Source organism: Odocoileus virginianus, chromosome 22 (genome assembly GCF_023699985.2).
Source record: "Odocoileus virginianus isolate 20LAN1187 ecotype Illinois chromosome 22, Ovbor_1.2, whole genome shotgun sequence".
Lineage (NCBI taxonomy): Eukaryota > Metazoa > Chordata > Mammalia > Artiodactyla > Cervidae > Odocoileus > Odocoileus virginianus.
The window spans coordinates 22,476,799-22,503,236 of NC_069695.1; the positions used below are offsets into that span (position 1 = coordinate 22,476,799).

The window sequence follows — 26,438 nt, forward strand, 5'->3', positions numbered from 1 at the left end:
CCAGTCCAGCAAAGGTGGTGGCGCCCCGGCGCGTGGGCATGGTGCACGGCAGGGTTTCCCGGCTCTCGGTCCACGACGTGCGCTTCCCCACGTCACTCGGGGGCCACGGCTCGGACGCCATGGTAAGCGCTGTCCGTCCCGGTGCCCTCCCGCCCCGCCGACGCTAGGGCCCCTTAGGCACGGGACTCCCGGAGGGAGCCCCTTGGAAGGTTCCTACCTTTGGAACCATTGCTTTTGTAAGTGGAGAGGCCAAAAAGTGGAGTGAAGGTATCTAGGAACTCCCCATCCTCCTAGGTTTTTTTCTTTTTCTTATTGTTCCTTTCTTTGCTGGCATTTAGTATTTCCTGTTTTTGTATTTATGATTCACATTCTGTTGGAAATGCGAATCGTATTTGCAAAACGATGTTGGGGCGTCCCCAGTGACGCCCTAAAACACAGCGCGAGCTCCTCCACCGTGATGGAACCCAGGAAGCCCCGCGCATGGTGTTTCAGGTGGTGATCCCTGCCTCCCCCCACAACTTGCTTTGTGGCCAGGAGAAGGCCCTTACTCTCTGGACCTCTTGGGCCCATCTGTGAAAGGAAGGAGTCCCAGTCTGGCTGGAAAACCAGATGAACAAACTCAAAGCAGTTGGGTCTTGTGAAACGGCTCTCATGTTCTTTGTTGTTCAGTTGCTCAGTCGTGTCCGACTCTTTGTGACCCTATGGACTGCAGCATACCAGACTTCCCTGTCCTTCAAGGTCTCCTAGTTTGCTCAAAGTCATGTCCATTGAGTCTGTGATGCCATGAAGTTCCCGGAAAACATTAGTATAGAGAATGTCACCATGAAGAGTTAGGTAGATGTCAGCCTTTGGAGATGCAGTCAAGTGAGCCCTGAAAGGTGTTTTTGTTCCCTGAGAGTGTTAGCGGGGTGCTCCACACCCACATCTCCTGCAGTGGCTCCCAAATATGAGTCCTGCCCAGTCCTCCAGTCCTGCCCCCCTCCCCGTGCCCACGCACCATTGGCCACACTGGAAAAACAAAGTTTCCCTGTGTGTAATGAATGTGGGAAGCATCCATGTTAGGGTAGTGGTTACCTGTTACTGGTGGGGAGTTGAGGCGGATTGGTACCCGGGGACTTCAGTTCACACTGCAGTGTTTGCCTCTTGAATGTGGAGGGCACACTGTGTGTGTGCATTACATTCCATGTTCTCTGTGTTCACCTGAAAGGGCCTCCTGTTAAAAAGTGATCAAGTGATTTAAAAGAATGTCCTTTATTCTGAGATTAGGTTATTCCTGATTTTCAAAACCCTTGTGTCCTTTCTCATATGATGTTATGAAGTGAAAGTCGCTCAGTCGTGTCTGATTCTGCAACCCCATGGGCTATGCTACTATCCATGGAGTTCTCCAGGCCAGAATACTGGAGTGGGCAGCCTATCCCTTCTCCAGGGCATCTTCCCAACCCAGGGATCAAACCCAGGTCTCCCTCGTTGCGGGCAGATTCTTTACCAGCCGAGCCACCAGAGAAGCCCAAGAATACTGGAGTGGGTAGCCTATCCCTTCTCCAGCAGATCTTCCCAACCCAGGAATTGAACCAGGGTCTCCTGCATTGCAGGCGATTCTCTACCAGTTGAGCTACCAGGGAAGCCCATAAGACGTTATGGTAAATGACAAAAACCACCCACTGGGCCGTCCTTTGTGAATCTCCAAACATCCGTTTGAAGTTATGCTGACTTGTAAAATTAAAATACCTGATTTAGGGCAACCGCCTCTGCCCCCTCCGTGGGATAGCAGCTGTGGGGAAACTACACAATCTCTCCAGGCGTAGTTTTTCTCACCTGTAAAATGAGTATAGCAGGATCTGCTTTATCCATGTAAATGAGATGTGTGTAGACAATCTGACACAGAGAAGGCTGTCAGTAGGTGTGGCTGTAATTACTGCTTGCTGATGAACTGAAACCTTGACTTTTCTCTTTGAATTTGTAAAGTGTTAAGGTTGCTGGCTTACTGTAGAATAAGAAATGGAATTTGTCTCTGGCCTGAGTGGTTTAGGACTTCTGGGTCAGGAGAGATTATATCTGACACCTGCATTGCACACTCATAAATACTTCTGTATGTTAGCTCCTAGAGATGTGGTGTGTGTTGTGTGCTCATTCCCAAGTGCCTCCATTCTTATTTTATTTATTTTTGGGGCCGCCCCATGGCATAGGGATCTTGGTTCCCTGACCAGGGATCAAACTCGTGTGCCCTGCAGCAGAAGCGCAGAGTCCTAACCACTGGACCACCAGGGAAGTCCCCTCCAAGAGCCTTCTTACTAGAAAGTCTGCGTGGCAGTTCTCAGCAGGATTGCCATGACTTTCAGGATTGCCGCCACCCAGCCCTCACCACAAGCTGGATTCAGCAGTTCAGCTCCCTCAGCACTTGCCAGCACAGCAAGCCTTCCTGGTCACAAGTAGGATATTTTCACGAAGGAGCCCTGAAACTGTTCCCCATACTTGTTCTAACAAAGGGTTCCAATGATTTTGTGTGTGTGTTTATGTGTTAGTCACTCACTTGTGTCCAACTCTTTGCGACCCCATGGACTTAGCCCACTAGGCTCCTCTGTCCTTGGAATTGTTTCTTACCAGTCTTTTAAGAAATGTGGACCACTCAGGCCTTCGATGTTCCAGGTGCTCACCAAGGTTTCAGAGAACCCAGCTCCAGCCGAGCCTACCACCTCCCAGCGATACCTTTTTTTCTTTTCCATTGTAGTTTATTACACAATACTAAATATAATTCCCTCTGCTATACAGAGATTTCATTCCTGGGTCTTCCCTCTTACCCCAAGTCCCTCTGCCATCCTCCAGGAAGACATTCCTTTTGTCCATTCAGAGCTCCTGCATTTGCTTTGGGGAACATGAACAGTTTCCACCAATGGGAGCTCTTACTGCATCTTCTGCTCTTATGTGACATCATTCCAGGGTTTATTTGGGGATTTCTCATGTTTGCGGGTTTTGAGGGGCATTTCCCCTGCAGCACACAGACCCTGACTACTCAGCAGCCTATGTTGTCTTGGAGACGGATGCGGAAGATGGACTCAAGGGCTATGGAATCACCTTCACTCTGGGAAGAGGCACTGAAGTTGGTGAGTTGCGCATCTCTTGAGGCCCTAGGATGCTTACATTCCACTACCATTCCAGCTCTGAACTGGAACTGAACATTCCAGTTCTCATTTTCCTCCATGTTTTGCTTGTTGTGAATAAAAACAATGTCTGATGGTTTGCTTATTTCACTGGGAGAAATTTTTTAAATAGTAGAATTTGGCTTCTTTCCTTGTGGTTATCCATAGAACGGCAGGCACATCCTTGGAAGTTCAGCCCATTTCTCTCTCTGCCGAGCTAGGAGAACCTGAACTGGGTGAGCAGCCAAGGGGCATGAGAGGGGAGACGTGTATATGGAAGAAGCCTTATTGTTGTGCACAGAGAGAGTCTACTTGCTTTTGTGAATCCTCCACGCGGAGTCCGTTTCAAGTTCACTGCCCTTCTTGGCAGCAAAGGCCGTAGGTCCCACCCAGTTTCAGAGCTCTTATTCGGGAAGAGCAGACAGTGAAGGCTGCTCGTTGAGCCACGCGTTGGTCTTTCTTTTCTCAGAGCTGGAAGAGGGTTCAGCCAAGGTCTTGAACCTCCGCATTTTTGGAGACAAGAAAACAGGCCCAGACAGCTGCTCAGCTAGTCCTGCAGAACATTTAAGTACAGATTATCTGCTTTAAAAAAAAAAAAAAAACATAATTTGGTTTATGCATGCACAAAGAACAAAATTCAATACCTACCAAAAGAAAGCCCCTCTGCCAGATCAATTTCACTGGGTCATTAGGGGCTGAAACAAGGAAATAGATTCTCTGACTTTGGTGGTGACTTGACCCCCCTCTCATGGATATTTGCACTGTCAGCCCTCTCCTAGTTGTAGAACAGTCTTGACCCATTGAATGATTTTAGTATCATCAAGCAGATCAAAGAGGTGTGTGTGTGTGTGTGTGTGTGTGTGTATAGGACAAGGGAACCTTTCTTGAACGTTCTGTGGATGCCATTAGGCTGTCCCCACCCCTCCCAGGGTTGCCGTCCAGCCATCCATCAACCAGGCCTTCCATGGATGCCTCCTGTGTGCCCCGGTGTGTTACATGCTCTGCCAGGCATCGCAGAAATGACTTTCCAAGGAGAGAAAGGGGACAGAGTCCCATGTACAAGGAACATGAATGCATGAACTTCTCAGGGAGACAGGCGTACAAGAAATGATAGTGCAGTATGAGAAGGACCATTTGTTTTAAAGTGAGTATGAGCTACACGGAAACTGTCCAGGAGGGTCAGGACAGCTTCAGAGCAACGGTGAAGCTTTGTGATGAGCCTTGAAGGGTAACCAGGAATTGGCCAGGCAGAGGGAAGCACCTGGGCACTGACTCCCAGACTCCCACCCCCTAAGTCAACCATTTACTGTTGTTTCACCAGGCAGTGACCACTGACCCCCGCAGGCTGGAGAGCTGTGTTTCAGCTTCTCCTGCAGTTTTAATTCTCTGGTGTAGGTTGAGCACTTTATGAAGCTCTAACCATAGAGGGCGGTCCCCAAGGTTTGTGCCAAACTCAGCAAGCTTACAAGGTGCGTTCTGGAACAAGCCTTTGGAACCACCTTTAACAGCCAGGACTTGGAGCTGTGCTCACTCGGGCCCGCCGTGAAGGGCCTGTGTTTCCTGGTTACAGGTGTGCTGCTGAGCTCAGGGGTGGGGGCCTCCCGTCCTCCCCACCCCCACTGTCCCTACGGCCACCTCTGGCAGGAGAAATCAATTCTCATCTCTCTGTGCCTGGAACAAATGGCTCTTTTGTGGTGATGGAGTTGGCTTCCGCCTGTTTCAGACCACAGCATGACAGAACCACTTTTAACTGTAACCTCGCTGCATTTTTCAGGTGACTCACTGCCATCTCGCTGAACCATTACATGGTGTTCGAATTAAAGTTGAAAAAAATTCCATTAGCTCATCATGGTTCTTCTGCAGCCTTTATCGGCTTACTTAATTAATCATTCTTTTATAATCTAAGAAAACAGTGCTTTCATTCCAGTGAAGAGAAGGCCTGTATGTGTGAGAGAGGGGGAGGTTATGCTTGATTTTTTTAAGTATAGATGAGACCAATATAGTTTTTGTATAGGAAAAGAAAAAGAGATGGAAAAAGAGAAATTACTAAATAGCCATAAGGGTGCCTGGCTGCTCAGACCCGTGTTCTCTGTAGCCTTTCTGACTTGTCCCTCGTGGGCAGGAGGATCCCAGGAAGTTTTAGGCAGATGTAGTCACAGAAGAGAGCCCTGGCTTCAGTCAACAGTAAGCTGCCTTCAAGGCCCAAGTTTCTCCAGGCAGATTTCCCACTCATCTTTTCAGACACCGGAATCAGACTGACTGCGACCCCATGGACTGTAGCTAGCCAGGCCCCTCTGTCCGTGGGGTTTTCCAGGCAAGAATACTGGATTGGGTTGCCATTTCCTCCTCCAGAGGATCTTCTGGACCCAGGGATTGAACCTGCGTCTTCTGCATTGCAGGTAGTTTCTTTCCCATCTGAGCCACCAGGGAAGCCTGGAGTCCGATCACCACAACCCAGATTTCTATGGAAGTCACCGAATTTTAATAAACTTCTTTCAGTGGACTCGGTCTGAGGGAGGAGAATCCACATCCTCTCGATGAGTGTATCAGTGTTATTTGTGCTTCTGTTGGAGCCAAAAAAGATGGGCTCATCCTCAAGGTTCCTTAAATGCATTTGCTCTGTGACACAAACCAGTCTGTTGTGTAACCCTCTCCTTAGTGAGACGGAGGTTTGACGTAGGTATTGATACAGGTCTCTGTGAGCTGCCGGCTTACTCGTCACGTCTCTAATCCAAGAGCAGCAACCACCAAGGGGTGAGGGGGTTCTCTGTCTTCTCAGAGCTCAAGGGGGTAAACGTCTGAACTGGAATCATTCCGCATCCTAGTAACAAGAGCCCTAGAGAGCACGAAGGTGTGGGGATCAGCCCTAAGTACTCAGTATGAGCATCATCTGAGGCTGTGTCACCCAGAAGCCAAGCGTATCCCGTGAACATGTCAAATACTTTCAAACGTCTTTCTCCTAAGGTCTGTCTAAAGTAAAACTGTGTCTCTGTGACTACCCTATGAAGTGGTGTGAGAATTTTAATATTGAAGCAACGGCTATGCCCAACAAGAAGTCAATCAACATTTTTTTATAATAAATTCATTGCTTTGAGGCTAAGTTGATTATTCTGGCCATTTAAACATAGACTGAGAGTGTGTTATAAACTTAGCAAACTGTAGAAGGGTCTTTGCAGTTTTTTGTTTTTTGTTTTTTAACTGATTCTTCATCTGAAATAACACTACAAGTTCTTATTTAAGTAGAATACCAAAAATAAGTAATTGATGGTAATACTGACCCAAATGAAGGTTAACCTTCAAATTAATTTAATGTTTATGAAGTTTTTTCATGTACTTTAACATTTTACATGTAAATATTAAGCTAATTGAAAATTCTTTTCATCTTTAATATAGTTATATTGTGAATTCAAGATATCTTCTATACTTGACAATGATGAAAAGATTTCTAAAAATTCTATAAGTCAGTCTTCTTATTCCTTGGGAACAATGAAATAGCAAGATTTTGTTTTGCAGCTGATGTATGGGCTCTTTACAAAGTGAATAGGAGAGTGATTTGGGAACATGCTTTAAACTTTCAGGCCTATGGTTCTTTTCATGTGGCAACCAATCAAAATGGATTTGCTGTATTCAGAAATTAAGCTCTGAATATAGGTGAACAACTATTCTGTTTATTAGTTATAACAACCACAGATGACGTATTTGAGGCAATTTTTAAAGGCATGTACCTTTTATATTTAAAATTATCTTCATAAAATGCCCACTTTAGTTTGCGGTACTTGGGTGTCTTAAATTTGTTCACACTAGCACTAAACAAGAATTGTATCCCCTTTCACAGTTGTCTGTGCCGTGAATGCCTTGGCCCCCCACGTGCTGAACAAGGACCTCGGTGACATTGTTGGGGATTTCAGAGGCTTCTACAGGCAGCTCACGAGTGATGGGCAGCTGAGATGGGTAAGGTGTCTTGTTTTGTAAAACTAGTTTGTAAATAACATTCCTGAAGTCTCATGTCCTTTGATTGCAACAACTGTGAAAATAGAGACAGGTTTAAGATATTAAGGTAAACATCTTATTCAGATGAATTAGGGCTTGAACCAGGTGGACAATCAGTATTTTAAGGTAATCTAGTTCTTTCTGTGAGATTTGCCTCTGGACATACTTGGATCCCAAAAGCTATTGCTGCCCTTCCAGACCTCATCTCTGCTCCCTGAATAGAACGAAGTTGGTCTAGACTCCCTGGAATATAAAGTGCCAAATGGGAAACTTTTAAAGGGAGAAATAATATGAGAAGAATTGTGGGAGGAGGTTATTAAGGACAGAAACGTAAGAGAAGAGCAAAAGTTAAGAGAGAGACTAGAGCACCTTTATGTGTGTAGGACTGTATTTGAACCTTAAGTTCAAAGCATGAAAAAAGTGAGATTCTAGAGATAGGATTTTATCATCGTTAGATCAGGGCTTTCCTGCTGGCTCAGTGATAAAGAATCTGACTGCAATGCAAGAGACCTGGGTTCAATCCCAGGTCAGGAAGATCCCTTGGAGAAAGGAATGACAACCCACTCCTGTATTCTTGCCTGGAGAATCCCATGGACAGAAGAGCCTCACGGGCTACAGTCCATGCTGTTGCAAAGAATGAGACACGACTGAGTGACTAATACTTTCACTTTTTCAAGGTCAGTCCAGCAGCTCACACCTTGCCCGTGTCTCCTGACATCAGGTCTGTCTTTTTCTAACTGTTCAGTCTCCTGAGCTCAGAGAAAGGCATGTTGTCCATATTGCCTCGGATTTCATTCTTAACTTCTGCAAACCGAGTGAAACTTCCTTTAAAAGCATCCCCTGGAAGGAGTTCCCATTGGTCGAATCTGGAGCGATTCAGTAAAAGTGGTATTTAACTATATCATAAATATTTAACTGTTGGCATTTTACTGTTTTCCTTATTTCTGAATTTTGGTACTTGGAATAAAGACTCTTGCTATATCCTTTGCTTTAAGAAAAAAATAATGTGGTAGTCATGGCTGATAAATCATTGAATAACCTAAGAGTCTCTGATTCCATTCAGATAGCAAACAACCAACAAAGGAAAGCTTGTCATTACCACAGAGTACAAACTAATATAACAGGAATGGTAACGTTAGAAAACCACCATATTACAAGCATCATGGCTGTAACTGATCGAGGCGGGAACGATCAGTGGATGCTAAAACTTGGGGGCAATGCTAATCTCCTTCGAAAAGGAAATGGTAACCACACAGTGGAGAAGACTAAAGGATACTAACTTACCCTAGCACTAAAAGATAGTATGTGCGTGCTCAGTCCTATCTGACTCTGAAACCCCGTGGACTGTAGCCCGCCAGGCTCCCCTGTCCATGGGATTCTTCCAGTCAAGGTTACTGGAGTGGGTTGCCATTTCCTCCTCCAGGGGATCTTCCTGACCCAGGGATGGAACCCCCATCTCCTGCATTGATGGGCGGATTCTTTATCATCTGAATCATCAGAGAAGCCCTAAACAATAACAGCCCTGATAACAGCAACAAGAATGCAGTGGCAGCATTGCAGTCTAATCACAATGGGGCTGCAGACAACCCAGCTGGAGGAACACTGTCCTTGAAAATACTGATAATTATTTTTTTAGAAAAGAAAATTTGCTCCAGATAAAAAGAGACTAAAGTGACATGTCAGCTAAATGCCATTTGTGAATAACAGAAAGTACATTATTGAGACAATTGGTGTAATTTGATTATGAACTGTCTTCCTAGATAATAGTGTTCTATCAATATTATATTTCCTGAATTTGATCATTGCACTATGGCTGTGTGAGAGAATGTCCTTGTTTTTAGGAACTATACTCTGAAGTATTTAGAATTAAGGGGGCATGGGATCTACAACTTACTCTCAAGTGACTCAGTAAAATAAATTTTTCTTAGGTATTATATTTTATTTATCTGTGTATATATATGTGGGTGTTTGTGCATGTATATCTATGTAAAAACAAAGAGAGAGGAAATACAGAGGAGTTCTCTGTACTATTCTTGCAGATCTTCTATAGGTTAGAAACTACTGGAGAAGAGCTTAACCTCCAAGTGAGTTTCTGTTCAGTTCAGTTCCGTTGCTCAGTCGTGTCTGACTCTTTGTGACCCCATGGACTGCAGCATGCCAGGCCTCCCTGCCCATCACCAACTGCCAGAGTTTACCCAAACTCAGGTCCATTGAGTCGGTGATGCCATCCATCTCATCCTCTGTCGCCCCCTTCTCCTCCCGCCTTCAATCTTTCCCATCATCAGGGCAGAGCTTCCATTGCTGCCTTTTAATTCTTGAAGCGTGTCCCTGGCTAGGAGACCTAAATATCCTTTTCTTTTCTTTTCTAAGAAGTGCTGATGTGTTTTGCTTCCTAACCAGATCGGTGCTGAGAAGGGTGTGGTGCATCTGGCCGCGGCGGCCGTGCTCAGCGCCGCGTGGGCCCCGTGGGCCAAGCAGGAGGGGAAGGTCATCGTCCAGCAGCACCCCTGACGCCGTGGAGCACACAGCGCACGGGGGAACACGACTCCCTCTGCGGGCAAAGGCACGTACAGCAGGCTCCCAGGGGACGCGAGAGTTGTTCCATTGTTTGTCTGCCCAGAGGGATATTGGCAGCAGTTGGGACATCATTGGAGTAAGTTAGAGAGGGCTGAGAAAAGCAGGCAACAGAGGTGAGGGCCAGCTGGAGCCAGCGGGCTGGGGCGCAGGCAGGCATTAGTCTGATAGCAGGAATTTGCCACTAGCACATTTATTGTCGGAAAACACATGGGTGCCTCACACATGTTTTACAAATCTTTTCTTTTCTCCAAGCCTCTGTGGAAGTTACTTGTTGACATGGTAAGTAAATTCTTTGATACTCTATCTGTTTTCCATAAATGAAATGGATTTCATGGATTCCTTGCCTTTTGATTATCAGCGGATCCATTCAGCATCATCTCTGGATCAGTCACTGTCCTGCTGATCAGGCAGCACGCAGTCAGGTCCGGTATTCCTCCTCTGGTGTCTGAGGTGGCAGAGAGCTGTGCCTACGCAGGCAGGGGGGTCTGATGGGTTCCACCTCCCCCACTCTGGTGCTTCATTACATGTGTGATCAAAGTCTCAAGCTTCCATTTCCTGACTGTGAAAAGGGAATAATCCTAACTTCTCTAGAAACTCCACAGAATTGGTTCAAAGACTAGTTGAGAAAAGTGCTTCAAGCTCTGAAGACCATGGTCTGAAGACCATCTTAGTGTTATTACTAAGATATTATCTGGTCACTTTGACATCAAACGCAAATGGCAGACCAGACCCTTGAGGAAGGAGCCCAGGGTGAATCCTAAGGATAGGCCTCTGCCGTTTCCTTTCTCCCTGACATGTCAATACCAGGGACAAGCATCTCACTGCTGAGGAGGAAGAAACTGGGCAGGTTAAAGGGAGTGAACATCAGACCCAGGCAGACCTGGCTTTGAGTCTGGCCTCCACCACTTGCTGGCTGTGTGACCTTCGGCATGCCGCTTAACATCTCTGAGCTTCAGCCACCTCGGGGCAATGTCTTGTATGGTCACTGAAAATCTGATGGTTAACAAGGGCCCTTATTATTAGGCCTCATAATTAAGGAGAAACAAAGAACCATGGCCTTGAAGATTGTTGGAGAAAAGTGGAAAGGCTGTCGCATCATTTCTAACACGGTTGCAGCTGGCATGGGGGCATCATCTGAAGGAAAGGGCATGGACCTCTTGGGCCACCTGCAGGCTCTAGGCTGGCCTCTCCAGGGAGGTGCCAGAGGTGGCCCCCAGAATTAAATGATCTGACGACCACTAGGAGGTAACTAAGTTTGCCCCGCTGTGGAGTTTTCATTCTTATGGATCCTGTTCCCTGTTTCAAAGCCAGTGGTCTTAAATGAAGCAGAATCTCCACGTTCAAAGGGCTTTGATGACAGTGAAGGGTCACAGTGGCATAGGTACTGTTGGTCATGGTACAACCTGCTTCCCAACAGACTGACTCAGATTGGTGGGGGGAGGTCTCAGCCAGAGGCCTGGCTGAGAGTGTGGGCCTCTCCAGGGAGGCCAGAGCGCTGAGGGCAGGGGAGGAGGAGGAGGGAGCTCAAAGATCCTTTCCTGGACAGAATGAGCCCAGGCCCAGCGTAAGCAGATTCTTAGAACCGAGATCCACTTGTGGACTGACGTGGGCCTTTGCATCCTGCCATCTCGCCGCCAGGACCCCCAGACGCTGGTGTCCTGCATCGATTTCAGGTACATCACTGACGTCCTGACGGAGGAGGAGGCCTGCGGTGAGTCATCCCCACGCGCTGGGAGCTTCCTGGTCCATTCTGACTGGCAGCCACCAGGCCTAGAGCCTCATCGTCTAAAAGAGTATGATGCTTTTTATTTTTTCCAGAAATTCTGCGGCAAAGTCAAGTCGGGAAAAAAGAGCGAGTGGGTTGTGAGGAAATTCCCTCGTTATTTTTGCTCTCATTGTGCATCTCTGCAGGTCCCTGTCCTTCACGTGCCCCGCTCCATCCCCCGCAGACAGATGGTTGAGTACAGACGCAGCAGCCTCCAGGGGTGACCTCTTAGGTCAGAGTTCACCTCAGCCACTGCCAGGAGCAGGGCTGGCTTTAGGGTCACACCGCATGACAGGAAGGCTTGGCCAGCAGGGCCTCCTGGAGGGTAACCAGCCCCGGTGTGACATCCTCCGGGCTGGGGGATGAGGATGAACAGGGCAGGCAGAATAGCTGGATTCTCCGCAGGCAGCACTTCAGCCCCAGATGATTCTAAAGCTGGAGGTCCAGCGGGTGCAAACTGTTGAAGATGGTTTTGTTTCCGCAGAGGAGCAAATGCTGGCACATGGCTACCCTGCCTACACCATGTCATGCGCCTGGCTGGGCCACCCTGATGCCACGCTGAAGCAGGTAGGCCTCGGAACCGGCTTCTGTAGACAGCAGGAGATGTGACATTTTCCTCTTGGCATTCCTGAATCGTTGTGGGTTCCAGGCCTCATCCTGGATACGTGGACACATTCCACATACAAGGAGAGGTGTTTCCCCGGTGGACGCGGGACTCTGTAGCCTGGCGAGCCCACCTCGACTCTGGACGGGGAAGCTGGCCCCGGGCAGAGGCAGCGGTGTAACCTTGTGTAACGTGACCCCTGAGCGCGCTCTGCCTTGGTTTGCTCACTGCAGGGTGGGAAATGATAGCTGTCTCAGGGGTGGTTTTGACGATTCCAGTGAACACTGCCCTGTGTGATGCTCAAGGACCAGAGGTGGCCCATGGCTACATCGCTCCCCTTTCTCATCGCCCTGCCCTCACCTGCAGCTGACAGAGAAGGGGGACTAGCTTCTGACTGTTACTCTTTGACCGGCTCGGTCTGTGGACGCTGCAGACTATCCCAGCTTTAAAAAGAGGGACAGAGATGCTCCATTCCCCCACCAGGGATGCTGTGACAATGAATGAAGTGGTTCCCATAGAGATGAGGAAGGAAAGTCACCAAACAGCCTTGCTCTGTTGGCTAAGCTGTCTGTGCTCTGAATTTCAACAACACATGGTTGTTCTTCTGGTTCATGGTGCGGCCGTAGCATTTGTGAAGCCGAGTCAGAGATGACTGAGACGCCGCTGGATCCAGGGAGGGTATATATTGATGGCTCTGCTCCTTTCCCCACAGCTCTGCAGCGAGGCACTGAAGGACAGCTGGACCAGGTAACTCATTTGGGTGATCGTGAACTTGACTCTGCAGTTGGCAAGTGAGGCCAGTTGTGGAGAGGAGCCAGGAGCCAAGGGCACCAAGGAGGTCAGGATTCGCCAGGAGTAGCCTGGCATGTTGGGACTCAGAAATTTCATCTGAGGCCCTTGGTCCAAAGATAAGATATGAGCCTAGTTAAAATCCTGGAACATCAGAGTCAAAAGAGATCACTGATTTCCAGCTTTATCCAAAAATGAGTCTAGTTAGAATCCTGGCACATCAGAGTGAAATGAGATTATTGATTTCAAGCATTGATCCAGAATAGAAAGCCACTCTTTACTGCAGTACCAAGCATTGATTCAGCTTCTGTGTGAAAACCTCCAGATGCACTGAGCTTGGTAGGGCATTTGTGTGTAGTTGAAGGGCTCTGAGTGTTAGAAGAGCTTTGATGTAATGAACCCTGGACTCCCTCATACCTTCCAGCCACTGGTCCGAATGATTTTCCTCGGAATTCTCCCAAGAGCCAAGCTCCTCCTCTTCCCCGGGCTGCCACCTCTCCAGGCTATCCCTCTGCACTTCTCGTCTGTCCTGCTGTGTGGTTACGGACCCCTGGGCATCCTGGGGTTTCCTCTGGGTTAGCTGTGGTTGTCCGTGGCCACTGCGGCTCATGGTGGACGGTGTGCCTGTGACACGTCACTTGGATTTCTGCATGAGTCTGGCCACCTGCCTCCTGCTGCTCCAAGAGTGGTCTGTGGAGCAGGAGCGCTCCCCAGCCCACTGCAGCTTAATCTACCCACTGGTAGATTAAGGACTAAAAAACGTCTCCAATTAACCTAAAATGCAGAATCTTGAGCCTTAACCCAGACCTGCTGCATCAGAAACTGTATTTTTTGTGTGACTTAAAAAAATTTCAGTGGAGTATAGTTGGTTTACAAAGTTGTTAGTTTCAGGTGTACAACAAAGTGAATCAGTTACACATACACATATATCCACTTTGTTTTGGTTCTTTTCCTATATAGACCATTACAGAATATTGAGTCGAGTTCCCTGTGCCATACAGGAGGCCCTTATTAGTTATGTTTTATAAATAGTAGTGTGTATCTGTCAATGCCTGTCTCCCAGTTTATCCCTCCCCCACCCCTGGCAACCATGTTTGTTTTCTACATCCATGACTCTACTTCTGTTGTATAAATAAGTTCATTTGTAACTTCTTTTAGATTCCACTTATAAGTGATATATTTTTTATCTGACTTCACTCAGTATAACAATCTCTAGGTGCATCCATGTGGCTTCAAATGGTAATTTTTCATTCTTTTCAGTGGCTGGGTAATACTCCACTGTATACATGTACTGTATACATGAGGACTTACCTGGCGGCTCAGACGGTAAAGCGTCTGACTACAATGCGGGAGACCCGGCTTCAATCCCTGGGTTGGGAAGATCTCCTGGAAAAGGAAATGGCAACCCACTCCACTATTCTTGCCTGGAAAATCCCATGGATGGAGGAGCCTGGTGGGCTATAGTCCATGGGGTCGCAGAGTCAGACACGGCTGAGCAACTTCACAGCATACATGTACCAAAAATCTGCACTTTAACAAGATCCCTGGGTGATTTGCATGCCCACAGAACATTAAGAGGCACTGAATTCCTGTTGATTCCTCAGCTAAATAAAGGGCTGGGGAAGTGAGAACTTGATGGAGGCAGCATGGGGCACTGGAAAGATGCTTGGGATACAGTGGATTTGGAATCAACATTGAGCCTTTTCCCCATTCCCTCTGCTGTGTGATCATGGGGAAATTGCTCAATCTCTCTGAACCTTGCTTTCTCTCTAAACTGGGAATAATAGATTTCATGGTTCTCCTCAAAGTTGCTGTTTCTGAAAAGGACTAGCACAGCTGGGGTTGGCAGCAGGTGCTTATAAGTGCCAGCACCTTTCCTCCCGCTCAGTAGCTGGGAGAGGCTGACTCAGTGACCGCTGGGGGTCAGAGAAAGCCCAGGAGAGATCTCTTTGGCCCTTGAGCTCAGAAAGTCTGCTTGGGGCTTCCGCCCAGGATGGAAAGGTCGTCTTCAGTGTTTGGTGCTGAGGGCAGAGGATGTAAGAGGGGCTTTTTGTTGGCACACAGGGTGGGTGTCGTGGAATGTAGGGGACCTCGGGCCATCTAGGCTCCAGAGCAGCAGGTGATGCCCGTGTGCAGGACAGAGCCCGGTGAGCGAGCGGAGAGGAGGCCGGCTCACCCACCACATCTGACCACACCTCTTTTGTTCTTAATTCCCTTCCATGGCACAACAAAAACCCGTCATGTTATTAAAGTTCTAGTGCTCTGTCCACTCCTGGACTTGAGGTCAGCAGGCCATTTATTATTGCCCTGATACTGAGTAAAGACAGATGCTTACAGGGTTATTTTTGAGTGGCTTGTCTGAACACTGATGGGAAAGGGCAAGAGTTTACTGGAAGACAGGACCTGTAAATTACTGAAACAGTCACTTCTGCAGAAAATCCAAATGTCTTCACTGAGTCAGTGAACAGTTCTAAATTATGAAACGAAATTTATGTTACAGGTTTAAGGTAAAAGTTGGCGCTAATCTCCAGGATGACATCCGTAGATGCCAACTCATCAAAAACATGATTGGACCTGAGAAGACACTGGTAAATACCCTCCCCGGCCGCTGAGAAGCAAGCAGCCTCTTATGAGGCCTCTGCTAAGTCGCTTCTGTCATGTCCAGCTCTTTGCAACCCCGTGGACTATAGCCCACCAGGCTCCTCTGTCCATGGGATTCTCTAGGCAAGAATACTGGAGTGGGTTGCCATTCCCTTCATCTCCTGCATTGGCAGGCAGCTTCTGTACCATTAGTGCCACCTGGAAGCCTCTGGCTGGGGCCAAAACACAAGCTGCTTCAGGCAGGGATTAAGGAACATTGGGGATTTTAACACTGTATGTCAGAGGTACAGCTTTGAGGTCTTGGAGTAGGCAAATCTTAAAAAAAGCTGAAAACCAACAAACACAAATGAGGGGGGTGGGTAGTTTTTAACAGTTTGATTCTGCAGAACTGTTCAATAAGATCAATTTAGAGATCGTTGCTTTGTGCTAGTGTGGCTGTGCCTGAGCAAACAGGTCTCCCGTTGGTGCCGCAGCGTGTCAATCATTTAATCCCCCTTAACAAATCCGCCCGCTGCCCTTGGGTAGGTGGGCTTCAGGGAGCCACTGCTCAAGAATCTGAAACTTTTGCTGAGATAAATGTAAGGACCAGCCACTCCTGTGTATTTTTATTATGTTTCTTATTACGTGTAAAATATTTTCCTAAAAGAAAGTCACAATAAGATAGTTTTAAATTGTTTTGGAAGCATGTTTCATATATTAAAATATAAGTTTGAGTCCTTGACCTAGGATCAAAAGCCCCATTATTTGTATATGAATTAACACCACTTTTGCCTTCTGAGGTCATCCTCATCTAAATAATTTATGACACAGATCGATTCTGGTGTACCACTCAGCACGTTCTACCAGAGAAATCGTCTCTGGGTCTGACTTGGCCAAGCGTGATGATGTCAGAGACAGAGAGGCCCTTTCTTACCTCTGCACACTCAGCATCTGGCTTCCAGAGGCCCAGACTTGAAATCATCATTTACTTGACTTATTGCAAGTTACTCCTTTGCATGTCAGCTTTCCTGCCTGTAGGATGGGTTAATACGAACTGCCTCATAAGAGTTATTATGACATTAAATGGGACAGGATCCGTAAAATGCCTGGTGCAGTAGGTGCTTAATTAATGATACAGTTTGGGTTATTTATCATGCTAACCAGAGTAGACAATAGCCAGTAAGAGACCATTGAGAACAAACTCAGCGTTAACTGTGATTCAGAATGTGATGAAACAGTTCCTATAAACTATGAACCTTGCAAGACAAATCTATTTTGGTGGTTTCTAAATGCAGGTTGGGCTTCCCAGGTGGCAAAGTGGTAAAGAATCTACCTGCCAATGCAGGAGACATGGGTTCAATCCTTGGCTCAGGAAGATCCCCTGGAGGAAATGGCAACCACTCCTGTATTCTTGCCTGGGAAATCCCATGGACAGAGGATCCCTGGTGGGCTACGTGGGGTCACAGGGTCAGACACAACTGAGCATACATGCACAAATGCAGATCAGGCTGGAGCTTCAGAGCCAGCCAGCACTCTGGGCCCAGCCCAGGGCACTTCTGGACCTCACAGCAGCTCCCTGAGTGATGCCATCTCCGAGACAGCATGTCAGGCTCATCTTAGCGGCCCCCTTTGTCCGGTTGCATGCTGGGCCCCACAGTCGTGATGCCGAGTGACCGCGAGTAACAGACAGCTCTTCCTCCCTGGAAGTGCTGGGTCAGCAGTGGGCAGGCCTCCCTTCGAAGGGTCTCTTTCCCCTTTCAGATGATGGACGCCAACCAGCGCTGGGACGTGCCCGAGGCCGTGGAGTGGGTGACAAAGCTGGCCGAGTTCAAGCCGCTGTGGACTGAGGAGCCCACCTCCCCTGACGACATTCTGGGACACGCCGCCGTTTCCAAGGTAGAGCAACTGCTGCCGCCAGAGCGGTGGTCTCAGACCCTAGGATTCCTGGGCTTGCTTCCTCTCGCACTGCTGTTTATCCTAGAGAGAGTAATCACTAAAAGTTGAAAGGCTGCCAGCAACCCAGAGGTCACCAGACCTGATTCCGGTACTTCGTAAACACAGAAGTCTGACTGAAGTTCAGATCTTTTACTCACGCAGACTGAAACAAGCGGAGACTCCTCCGGCTGATTCACAAGCGGAGGTTTGCTAAGGTCGAGGCCAGGCGGACCCATAGACGGCTGCCCCTGTTTCCCCTGGAGCCCTTGGACCAGGGCACTTCCTGGTTGAACCAGGGCAGATCCACCTGGACTGGGGGCCCTCTTGGCTTCTCTCCCCTTCAGGTGTCAGAACGCAGTGCACGAGAATATGTGAGAAACAACCTATGTCTCAGGGAGTCTCCTGTTAGCCGGGTTCACAGTACTGACTATGAAGCCAAGTGCCAGGGGGTCACTTACAAGGAAGGAGTTGGGGGAGAGGAACCAGCTGTGGGCTGTGAACCTGTGATGCCATCAGACCCAGGTGGTCCAGGGCCCCCCTTTTACGGCACCTAAAACTTCACACGGCTCCAAAGCAAGGCTCTTTCCTTCTTCAGCTCTAAATAGCTGAAGAGTCCAAAAATATTTTCAAACATTAGGAGTGTCAGTTCAAAAACAGGAAAATGACAACGGGTTGCCTTGCATTCACAGGCACTGGCCCCCTTGGGCATCGGCGTGGCCATAGGAGAACAGGTAGGAGACATCTCCTTGGGGTGGCACACACTGGCACCGCCTGTAGACACTGCACACGAGGCTACGCCACCTGTGTTCTGCAGTGGGAGGTTTTCTTCATCTTAGAAATGGGGTTACTTTACAGCAAGACATGGGCAAGAGTTTGTAGATTCTTTGACAATTCCTGCGACTCTGATCACTGATCTTTTTCAAAGCATCTCATTGGAATTTACAAGGCAGCAACTTAAAGCTGCAGGGGTGTAGCAGGCACCGATTGATTTTAAGAAAGTCCACCTCGAAACCACTTAAACACACTGTGTTCCCATTCTGTGCTGGTAAACGAGCACAAGCACCTGCCAGAGCCAGCGGCGCTGTGCGGGGAGCAGGCTCTCGGCTCTCCTGGCCGAGGAGCAGCGCTCTTCTGCCCTGGCTGTTCTGTCGCCCGGGTCACCTGCTCACCGCGATGCTGCTTCTCCGACTTACCAGTGCCTGCGGTGGTCACGCCCTGATAGATGGTCTTTTATGCGACACACAGGAGGCAGACACACAGTCTTACGGTCTTTTACGCAAGACACACACACATACTTCTGCCAGCAGACTTGTAATGAAGTGAGCAGGAGGTCCCCTCCTGCCTGTCAGGGCTCGCCTCACGGCCAGTGAGGACGAAGAATGAAACAGTCCAGGCTCCCAGGAGGCCACTGCTGAGTGACTTGGAGTGGGCGCGGTGCCAGGTTCATAGACCCTGAAGGCGAGGGCCGACCCTCCTGTTGGTGTGTTTTGATTCTCTTTCCAGTGCCACAACAGAGTGATATTTAAGCAACTCCTGGAGGCGAAAGCCCTGAAGTTTCTGCAGATCGACAGCTGCAGGCTGGGAAGTGTCAACGAGAACCTCTCGGTGTTGCTGATGGCCAAGAAGTTTGAAATAAGGGTGCCATGGGGCTGTGGACCAGGCACCATCTCCCCACACATCACATACCCTGCTTCCCTCTGGAGTTGCCATGCTGACTTTTTCCTAACTCAAGCTTCATCAGGGAATCTTTGATGATTTTCAGTCCTAAATATTAATGATATAGTCACCTGCAGACACTAAGAAAAGCCACAGATTCCCCCTTCACACCTCCCCCTCTGCACTCCCCGGCACTCAGCAGCAGTCTGTCTGCACCTCTAGTTCCTGTGTGCCCGCACCTGGGGGGAGTCGGCCTCTGTGAACTGGTGCAGCATCTGATCATGTTTGACTTCATCTCTGTCTCTGCAAGCCAAGACAGGTCAGTGATGCGGCACTACCGTCAGTACTGCCTCTCGGTCCGACAGGACCCTGGCCACTGGCACATCCTAGGACTCAAAGGCAGTTCAGAGACCCACCACTAAATATGGTCTTCTTTCTTTTAAAGGGTGGTTTCCTGCTGGCTGTTTTCTAGGTACATAAGTTGGGGGGAGAAGCGGGGGCGTTGCAACCAAATGCAAACACGAAACCCAGCTCTTGTTTCTGACTTTCTAAAGCCTCGCTTTTATCACATACTCTCTGCCTCTGTCCAGTCTCTTTCCAACTCTGGAGTCTGCATCATCTGGCTGCATCTTTTAGTTCCATCTCATTTCTCAACATGCCCCAGATGAGCTTTAAATTAGGACAGTCTCCTTCCAGTCACCTGCATACGGTTTTACTATGCTTTTCTTTCTTCCCAGAATTAAATATTGTACTTCACAGAGATCACTAGGAGGTAGTGAGAGCATGACGACATGCCTGGGAAAGGTGAACATCAAGTTCAGGGCTGAGAAATGGGACCTGGGAGGGTCTACGGGGACTTCTTCTATAAAATAATAGTTGGTTCTTCAGCTGGGTTTTAATACACCTGAGAGATTTTAAACTCTAAAAACCACCATTCTTAGGGTTTTCTGCCTCCCCCATTTCAGTTCTGCAAAGCAGGACCGAGGAGAGGGGTGGGTTTCGACCAACGTTGAAAGGTCCTGCAGGTTTTGAGGGATGAGAAGAAGGCTGAAGGGTTTGCCTAGAAGCATAGGTTATCAGCCACCCCTCAGCTGAGTCCATCTCTCTCAGTGGAGCTCAGCCCTCTGCCCAGCAGCCCATCTAACTGAAGGCATTGTTTTACTCCAACTTGACTCCGTCCTCCCAGGATGTGTGAGTACGTCGACCACCTGCATGAGCATTTCAAGCATCCTGTGCTGATCAGGGAGGCTTCCTACATGCCTCCAAAGGTGAGCCTGCGGTGCTCCAACAACCAGCGCGCCCCCCCCCCCCCCCCCCAAGCTTCCTCAGGAGGTCTGCTAGTCCTGCCTACTGTTCTAGAGAGCTAGACCCCCAGGCACAAAGCTTGGTCTCCTCTGAGTCTGTTTTCATTATCTAGAAACAAACGGTTTTTTAGTTAGTCTTGTCTCCAGGCCCAACGTCAGGGTTTGGGGTGAAATGGCCCCTGACAAGGCTTCTCTCCTGACAGCCTTTCCCCACTAGCTGGACCTGAAAACAGGCACTCCTTGCCCCCCACCCCCTGCAACAAAACTAAAAACCAGGCACCATCTAGCAAGTTAGCAAAAGATTTTGACTGCACCTATTTTTTAAAATTTACCCCATGGACCCTCCTGTTCAAGAGATCGGGGCTCATTTTCACCAGCAGAGGTGGAACTAACAAAGGAAGTGTGATTAGTTAACAAACCCTGAGAAGTAGCAGGGAACCTCTCCCCCATTTCAAACAACCTGCAAACTTACTTTTAAAAATCTTAATTCAGCCAGTTGCCTCTGACTGAGACTTAAAAGCATTTCTTAGAGCAGCAGAAATAAGTAAAATAAATGACTTTTGTTCTGGGAGGTTACTAACAACTCCATTTTTGTCTTTGATAGGATGCTGGTTATTCAACAGAAATGAAGGAGGACTCAGTAAAGAGACACCGCTATCCAGATGGTGAAGTCTGGAAGAAGCTCCTAACTGCTCAAGGGAATTAAGCGCTCAGCTCTGACATGTTTTGCTTTAAGTGAAAAGGCTTAAGATTTCTTGGGTCTGGTTTTACAAAAATAGAAGAAAAAAAAAATCATCCTACCAATCAAGACAAGTTCAGCTAAAAGTCATACTAACCTCAGGGATCAGCTTAGTCATCATTATTACTTTATTCTTTTAGCAGAAAAAATTCTCCTGTGTAGTATTTAAACAAAAATAGCTCCAATTAATTCAAAGTACAGGAAGATGTTCTTAAATTTTCCATCACACGTGTTACCTAGACATTGAGTTGTACTTTGAAAACAAGCAGCATGCTGGAATACTTCCTTAATCTTTTTAAAAACACACTTGTCATAAATTAGTGTAATACAAACAGTGCCGCAGCACTGTGCAATATCTGCTCTGCAACAAAAGTTTAAAACATCACTGATAGCCCTGAGGTGGTTTAGCAGCTTTCTCTTGCTCATTAGAGCCTATTAGAGAATTCACACTGTGCTGAAGCTAATGAGCGTAAAATGGTATCAGGCTGTTTTTATAACCCTTAAAGCCTTTATTCTAGATAATCATTGTTTTTTAATGATAAAGCCAGAATTAGATGAAACACAGAAAAATAGGGTGAACTAGAGCTTAGTCAGCATTTCTAAAATATACCCTATCTAAGCCACATCCAAACCATAACACACAGCACATGTGTGTTTATTTAGGAGGGTTCAGTTAATCTACTTTAGGCAGGAACTACACAGATAAATGATAATACAGAGTTTTAAAAAACATGAATGCAGAACATTTATTGTAGCAAAATAAAACTTTAAACATTCATAACCACACTAAGCATTAACACGACTGATGGGTGTTACCCAGCTTGTTCAGATTTGGGGAAGTAGTTCTATATTATTACTATGAGAACAGCACAGCTCTTAGTTGCCAGTGGCAACATTCTTAAAAGTTAATGGATAAAAACCAGTAGATCACTGACAGGCTTTGACCTAGATCCTTCGCATTTGGAGCCAAGTGAACTTTTACCTAGGTGTAAATATCCTTCAAACAACGCCTTTAAAAGCACTCTAGACAGCCATTTCCATTTTAATAGTTGGGTGAGGATTGTAGCCTTCAATCTGAAAGTCTTCAGCCTTGAAGTCATCGATTTTCTCAACTTTTCGAAGGATTTTGAGCTTGGGGAAAGGCCTTGGTTCTCGCTGAAGCTAAAAACAACATAAGACCATTATTTTTCCAGATCCATACGCCCTGATTTAATTTTTGCTCCCTATGTCCCTTCATGAAACAAATCACAGTATTTTGCCAGGAAAGTATTATTTTGCAGGGGTGACATACTGAAGATACCTCGTCCCTCGTTACTCAGCGCTGCTGACCCATTCTCTCACCCCTGTGGAGAGTGAAGGGTGATCAGTGGATCACATGGGGTCAGGAGCCTTGGTGGTTCACTGGCTTTAAGTTCTTAAAGTAAAAAACCCTGCCCTGTTTTTAACAAATTTAAGAAGTAGTTACAGGATGTTTCCTTGAGTCCCATGATGCCTAGCCCAACTGTCCCTGGCAGAAAGGACAAGGAAAGAGGACATGTGTTGACAGCTAACAGGGATGAAGCCAGGACCCCTGGGCTGGACACACAGCAGCAATGGACGTGGACACAGGGCATGCCCCCTCCTCCGTCAGCATAACCGCAGTGTCCGGATGAACCCTGGGGTCACGTTCTCCCAGATCTAACCAGAAGGGGCTAAAAGGTTTCCTGTTCAAGTTTTTCTCCTTTGGAGTTCATTAAGCACAGACACTCCTTTTTTTAAATTGCCACTTAAATCACCCTTTCCTGAAAATAAACTGGCTTAAAGACTTAATAAGACACAACACCATAAAACTCCTAGAAGAGAACACAGGTAAAATATTCTGATATAAATCATACCAACGTTTTCTTATGTCAGTCTCCCAAAGCAATAGAAATAAAAATAAATAAAGGGGACCTAATCTAACTTACAAGCTTTTGCACAGATTGTAAAATGTGCAAAAGGAAACCATAAACAAAACTAAAAGACAATCTACAGAAAATATTTGTAAACAATGCAACTGACAAGGGCTTAATTTCCAAAATATACAAACAGCTCTGTAATACACTCAACAACAAGAAAAACCCAATTTCAAAATGGGCAGATGACCTAGAGAGACAGCTCTCTAAAGAAGATACAGAGATGGCCCACAGGCACATGAAACTATTCAACATCAATAATTAGAGAAATGCAAATAAAAGCCACAATTAGGTACCACCTCACACCTGTCAAAATGGCCATCATTTAAAAGTATAACAAATGCTGGAGAGGGTGTGGAGAAAAGGGAATCTTTCTAGACTATTGGTGGGAATGTAAACAGATGCAGCCACTGATGAAAACAGTATGAAAAGTTCCTCAGGAAACAAAAAATAGAATTACCATATGACCCAGCAATTCTACTCCTGGGCTAGATAAAACTATAATTCAAGGATACATGCACCCCTGTATTCACAGCAGCACTATTCACAATAGCCAAGACAAGGCAACAACCTAAACATCCACCAACGAATGGATAAAGATCAGGTTTGTGTATATGTACATATCTGCACACACGTATGTATACAGATTTATATATACACACACACATGTACATACAGAACTGAATACTACTCAGCCATAAAAAAGAATGAAATGCCATTAGCAGCTACATGGATTGACCCAGAGATCATACTAAGCAAAGTCAGAAGGACAAATACCATATGATACCACTTAAGTGAGGGATCTAACATATGATACAAATGAACCTATCCCTGAAACAGAAACAGGATCATGGACAGAGAACAGAATGGTGGCTGCCAAGGGGAAGGGGAGTGGGGGGCTGGGATTAGCAGGTACAAACTGGTTTAGATTAAATGGGTAAACAAGGACCTACTGATTCACATAGGAACTAGATTCAGTATCCTAGGACACACCATAATGGGCAAGAATATATACACGTGCAGTACCTCACAGCACCTGTCACGTTCAGTGTCTGTGGCCACTGAGGCCCATCTGCCTGGTCCCTGCCTGTCCACCACCATCCACAAACCTGGAAGCCTGTCCTCTTAGCTCCATCAGAGCCTGGAGGAGAACATCTTTTACAGGAGGGATGCCTCCCACATGGACAAGGTCTCAAGAGAAGGTATCAAACCCCAAAGTATGACAGGTACATTTCTTACCTGAGTTTTCAGCGGCTCGATGTGATTCAGGTAAACATGTGCATCTCCCAGAGTGTGTACAAAGTCACCTGGCTAAACCCCACAGAAGAAAGTGAAACTGTTAAGGCTTTATTTTAGTTTGAGTTCCTTTGCAACCCATCATGTAAAAACACATGAGCAGGCAGACAGCCCAGAGCTCTTCACAAGGAAATTTAACCAGTGTCGCTTTTGAGGAAAGTTGATCCAAAGTCATAACAACCTATCCAACCCCACACGTTTATACAGAGCAATGACAGAACTGCTCCAAGGAAGTCAGAGTGAGCAGTTCATTCACTTACACCGATCACATCTAAAAACTACAAAGAGCCAGAATTCTCAGCCATCAGTTCTCCCACGTGACAGGACCTCACAGCCCAGCGTTCTAGGCTGGTCCCCCCTCCACCCCACCCAGAGCAGCCCACCTTCAGGTCCGTGATGTGTGCGATCATGTAGGTGAGCAGGGCATAGCTGGCGATGTTGAAGGGCACACCCAGGCCCATGTCTCCCGACCGTTGGTACAACTGGCAGGACAGCTCCCCATTCACCACGTAGAACTGACAGAGGGCGTGGCACGGGGGGAGGGCCATGAGAGGGAGATCTGAGGGGCCAACACGGGAAAGTCAGGAGAGGAGGCGGTTTTTAAGGAACATAGCTCTAAGCAAAGCAAAAAGCAGAAGAAGCCAGCTGTTACAGCAGAGATGGTGAGAAGAGCCACTGGACCAGCGACCCCCACGAACCATTCCCACCCCAGGGATGGCATAAGACCGACAGAGACCTGTCCATCACCGTGAGGCCTCTGTGGGTGCGCGCTGACTGTTAAGGCCACCCGTTCTCATCCGAGCTGAAATGAATCACTTGGGCCACCTCCATGGCACCAAGCCAGAAGTACAGGGGGAATGAATTCATTTGCAGGGACCATGAGAGACTGGCGACTCAGGCACACCCTCCTGTACTCAAATTGCTATCATTAATGCAAAAATTCCACTCAGGCTATTTACTACACCTCGGGAGAGCTTAGTTTTACAATTGTTTAAAAGGTTCATAATAGGTGGAGGTGATCTAAAATTCCAACTGTCCCAATTTAAAATGTTAAATTTTCATGTGTATTTTTATAATTAAAGCCCGTAAACACAAATTAATTTCATCTGGGCCCAAGCTTGCTCTCTGAAGGTAGATAAAAATGGGGCCACTTGGGACATGGCCAGGGTCACGCGAGCAGCTGTGCAGCCGGGGGCCGTTCCCAGGACCACCTCCAACCCGGTGCCTCTGCTCAAGGCTCAGTTAGGACACGGGAGGATGGCTGGGGCGCCGTCTACCTTTTGGATTCCAAGCACACAGGATGATTCTTCTGTCGTTAGGGTTGGTTTTGATTGTGTCGATCACTTTTTGCAGTTGATCTACTCCTTGACCTGAATAATCTGCAGAATTGGCAAAAACAAGAGACCACCACACATGTGAACCATGGCATCCTGGGAGAGGGCCCCAGGTCACCGAGCATAGTCCTCCCCCCAGGGCCCCCAGCCCAGTCACACGATAGCCAGTGAAGAGTACTGATGTCTCATATTTTGCTGGGTTATGTTGAGTCTGGGCTCCTAGGTCTGTCCTCTGGAGCCGTAAGAAGTCTATTTTCCCACTACTTAAGAGACTTTTAAATACTTGGCCATGGTGTCCCTCCTCCCCCTTCCCCTATTGCTAAACCTCCTTCATCCTCAACAATCAGTTTCTTCCAGCGGTCCCCCTGGGGTATCGTGTCTGTACCATCAACTATTCTTGTCCCACTTCACTGCCAGGCAGGGCTGGGTCTGCGGTAGAATATTTCCTACCCTACATGGTCCAACAACAGACGATGAGGATTCCTTTTTGTCATCTAGATACTAGCTTTCCAACATTCCCAATGAAAACTACAATTTAACAGCTAAACAGCTACTGACCTGTAAACATCAGGAAACCTATTATATACCACCCTGTACTTTTCTCCCATGTCTGGTCTCTGAACTTGCCTCCTTCTGGAGTGAACTGGAAGCTGAGATGTGCAAAGCCTCCCACCTCTATGATTAAACATCTACTTGCTGGAGTCAGACTACGTTTGAGTCCAGGAGTTCTGAATTTGGGGGAAGAAAGCCCTGTCACTATCACAGTTCCAGAAAAGATTTTTAAAAAGATGACCTCTA

General features: G+C 47.2%; 2 protein-coding genes across 3 annotated transcripts in view; one reads left to right on the plus strand and one right to left on the minus strand.

Moving 5' to 3' along the window:
* Window positions 1–21,862, plus strand: ENOSF1 (enolase superfamily member 1). 2 transcript variants are annotated; one of them, XM_070452717.1, is made up of 16 exons: window positions 1–122; window positions 2,993–3,101; window positions 6,973–7,088; window positions 9,528–9,614; window positions 9,957–9,983; window positions 11,343–11,415; window positions 11,523–11,564; window positions 11,954–12,036; window positions 12,786–12,820; window positions 15,363–15,450; window positions 17,204–17,338; window positions 18,067–18,108; window positions 18,881–19,028; window positions 19,256–19,352; window positions 20,220–20,301; window positions 20,942–21,862. In XM_070452717.1, exons 1-16 carry the CDS (start codon window positions 39–41, stop codon window positions 21,041–21,043), a joined length of 1,350 nt encoding a protein of 449 aa, XP_070308818.1. In that variant the 5' UTR covers window positions 1–38; the 3' UTR covers window positions 21,044–21,862. The 2 variants fall into 2 exon arrangements, with proteins under 2 accessions (XP_070308818.1, XP_070308819.1); XM_070452718.1 differs by lacking the exons at window positions 1–122; window positions 6,973–7,088 and having other exon boundaries at window positions 184–3,101.
* TYMS (thymidylate synthetase) overlaps window positions 21,797–26,438 on the minus strand; it is a 10,238-nt gene continuing 5,596 nt past the window's right edge. Inside the window, exons 4-7 of the mRNA XM_020881755.2 lie at window positions 25,584–25,685; window positions 24,690–24,865; window positions 24,250–24,321; window positions 21,797–22,237 (exon numbers count right to left, since the gene is read on the minus strand). Of these exons, the coding sequence (XP_020737414.2) occupies window positions 22,100–22,237; window positions 24,250–24,321; window positions 24,690–24,865; window positions 25,584–25,685 (488 nt within the window). The 3' untranslated portion in view covers window positions 21,797–22,099. The remainder of the gene's footprint in view (window positions 22,238–24,249; window positions 24,322–24,689; window positions 24,866–25,583; window positions 25,686–26,438) is intronic.

Bases quoted from the DNA above. Each gene is read 5' to 3' on its own strand.
- ENOSF1 (XM_070452718.1), top strand. From the start codon at position 2,616: ATGTGGACCACTCAGGCCTTCGATGTTCCAGGTGCTCACCAAGGTTTC. The intron at 11,416-11,522 runs GTGAGTCATCCC...TATTTTTTCCAG, and splicing joins GACGGAGGAGGAGGCCTGCG to AAATTCTGCGGCAAAGTCAA. The intron at 17,339-18,066 runs GTAGAGCAACTG...TTGCATTCACAG, and splicing joins GACACGCCGCCGTTTCCAAG to GCACTGGCCCCCTTGGGCAT.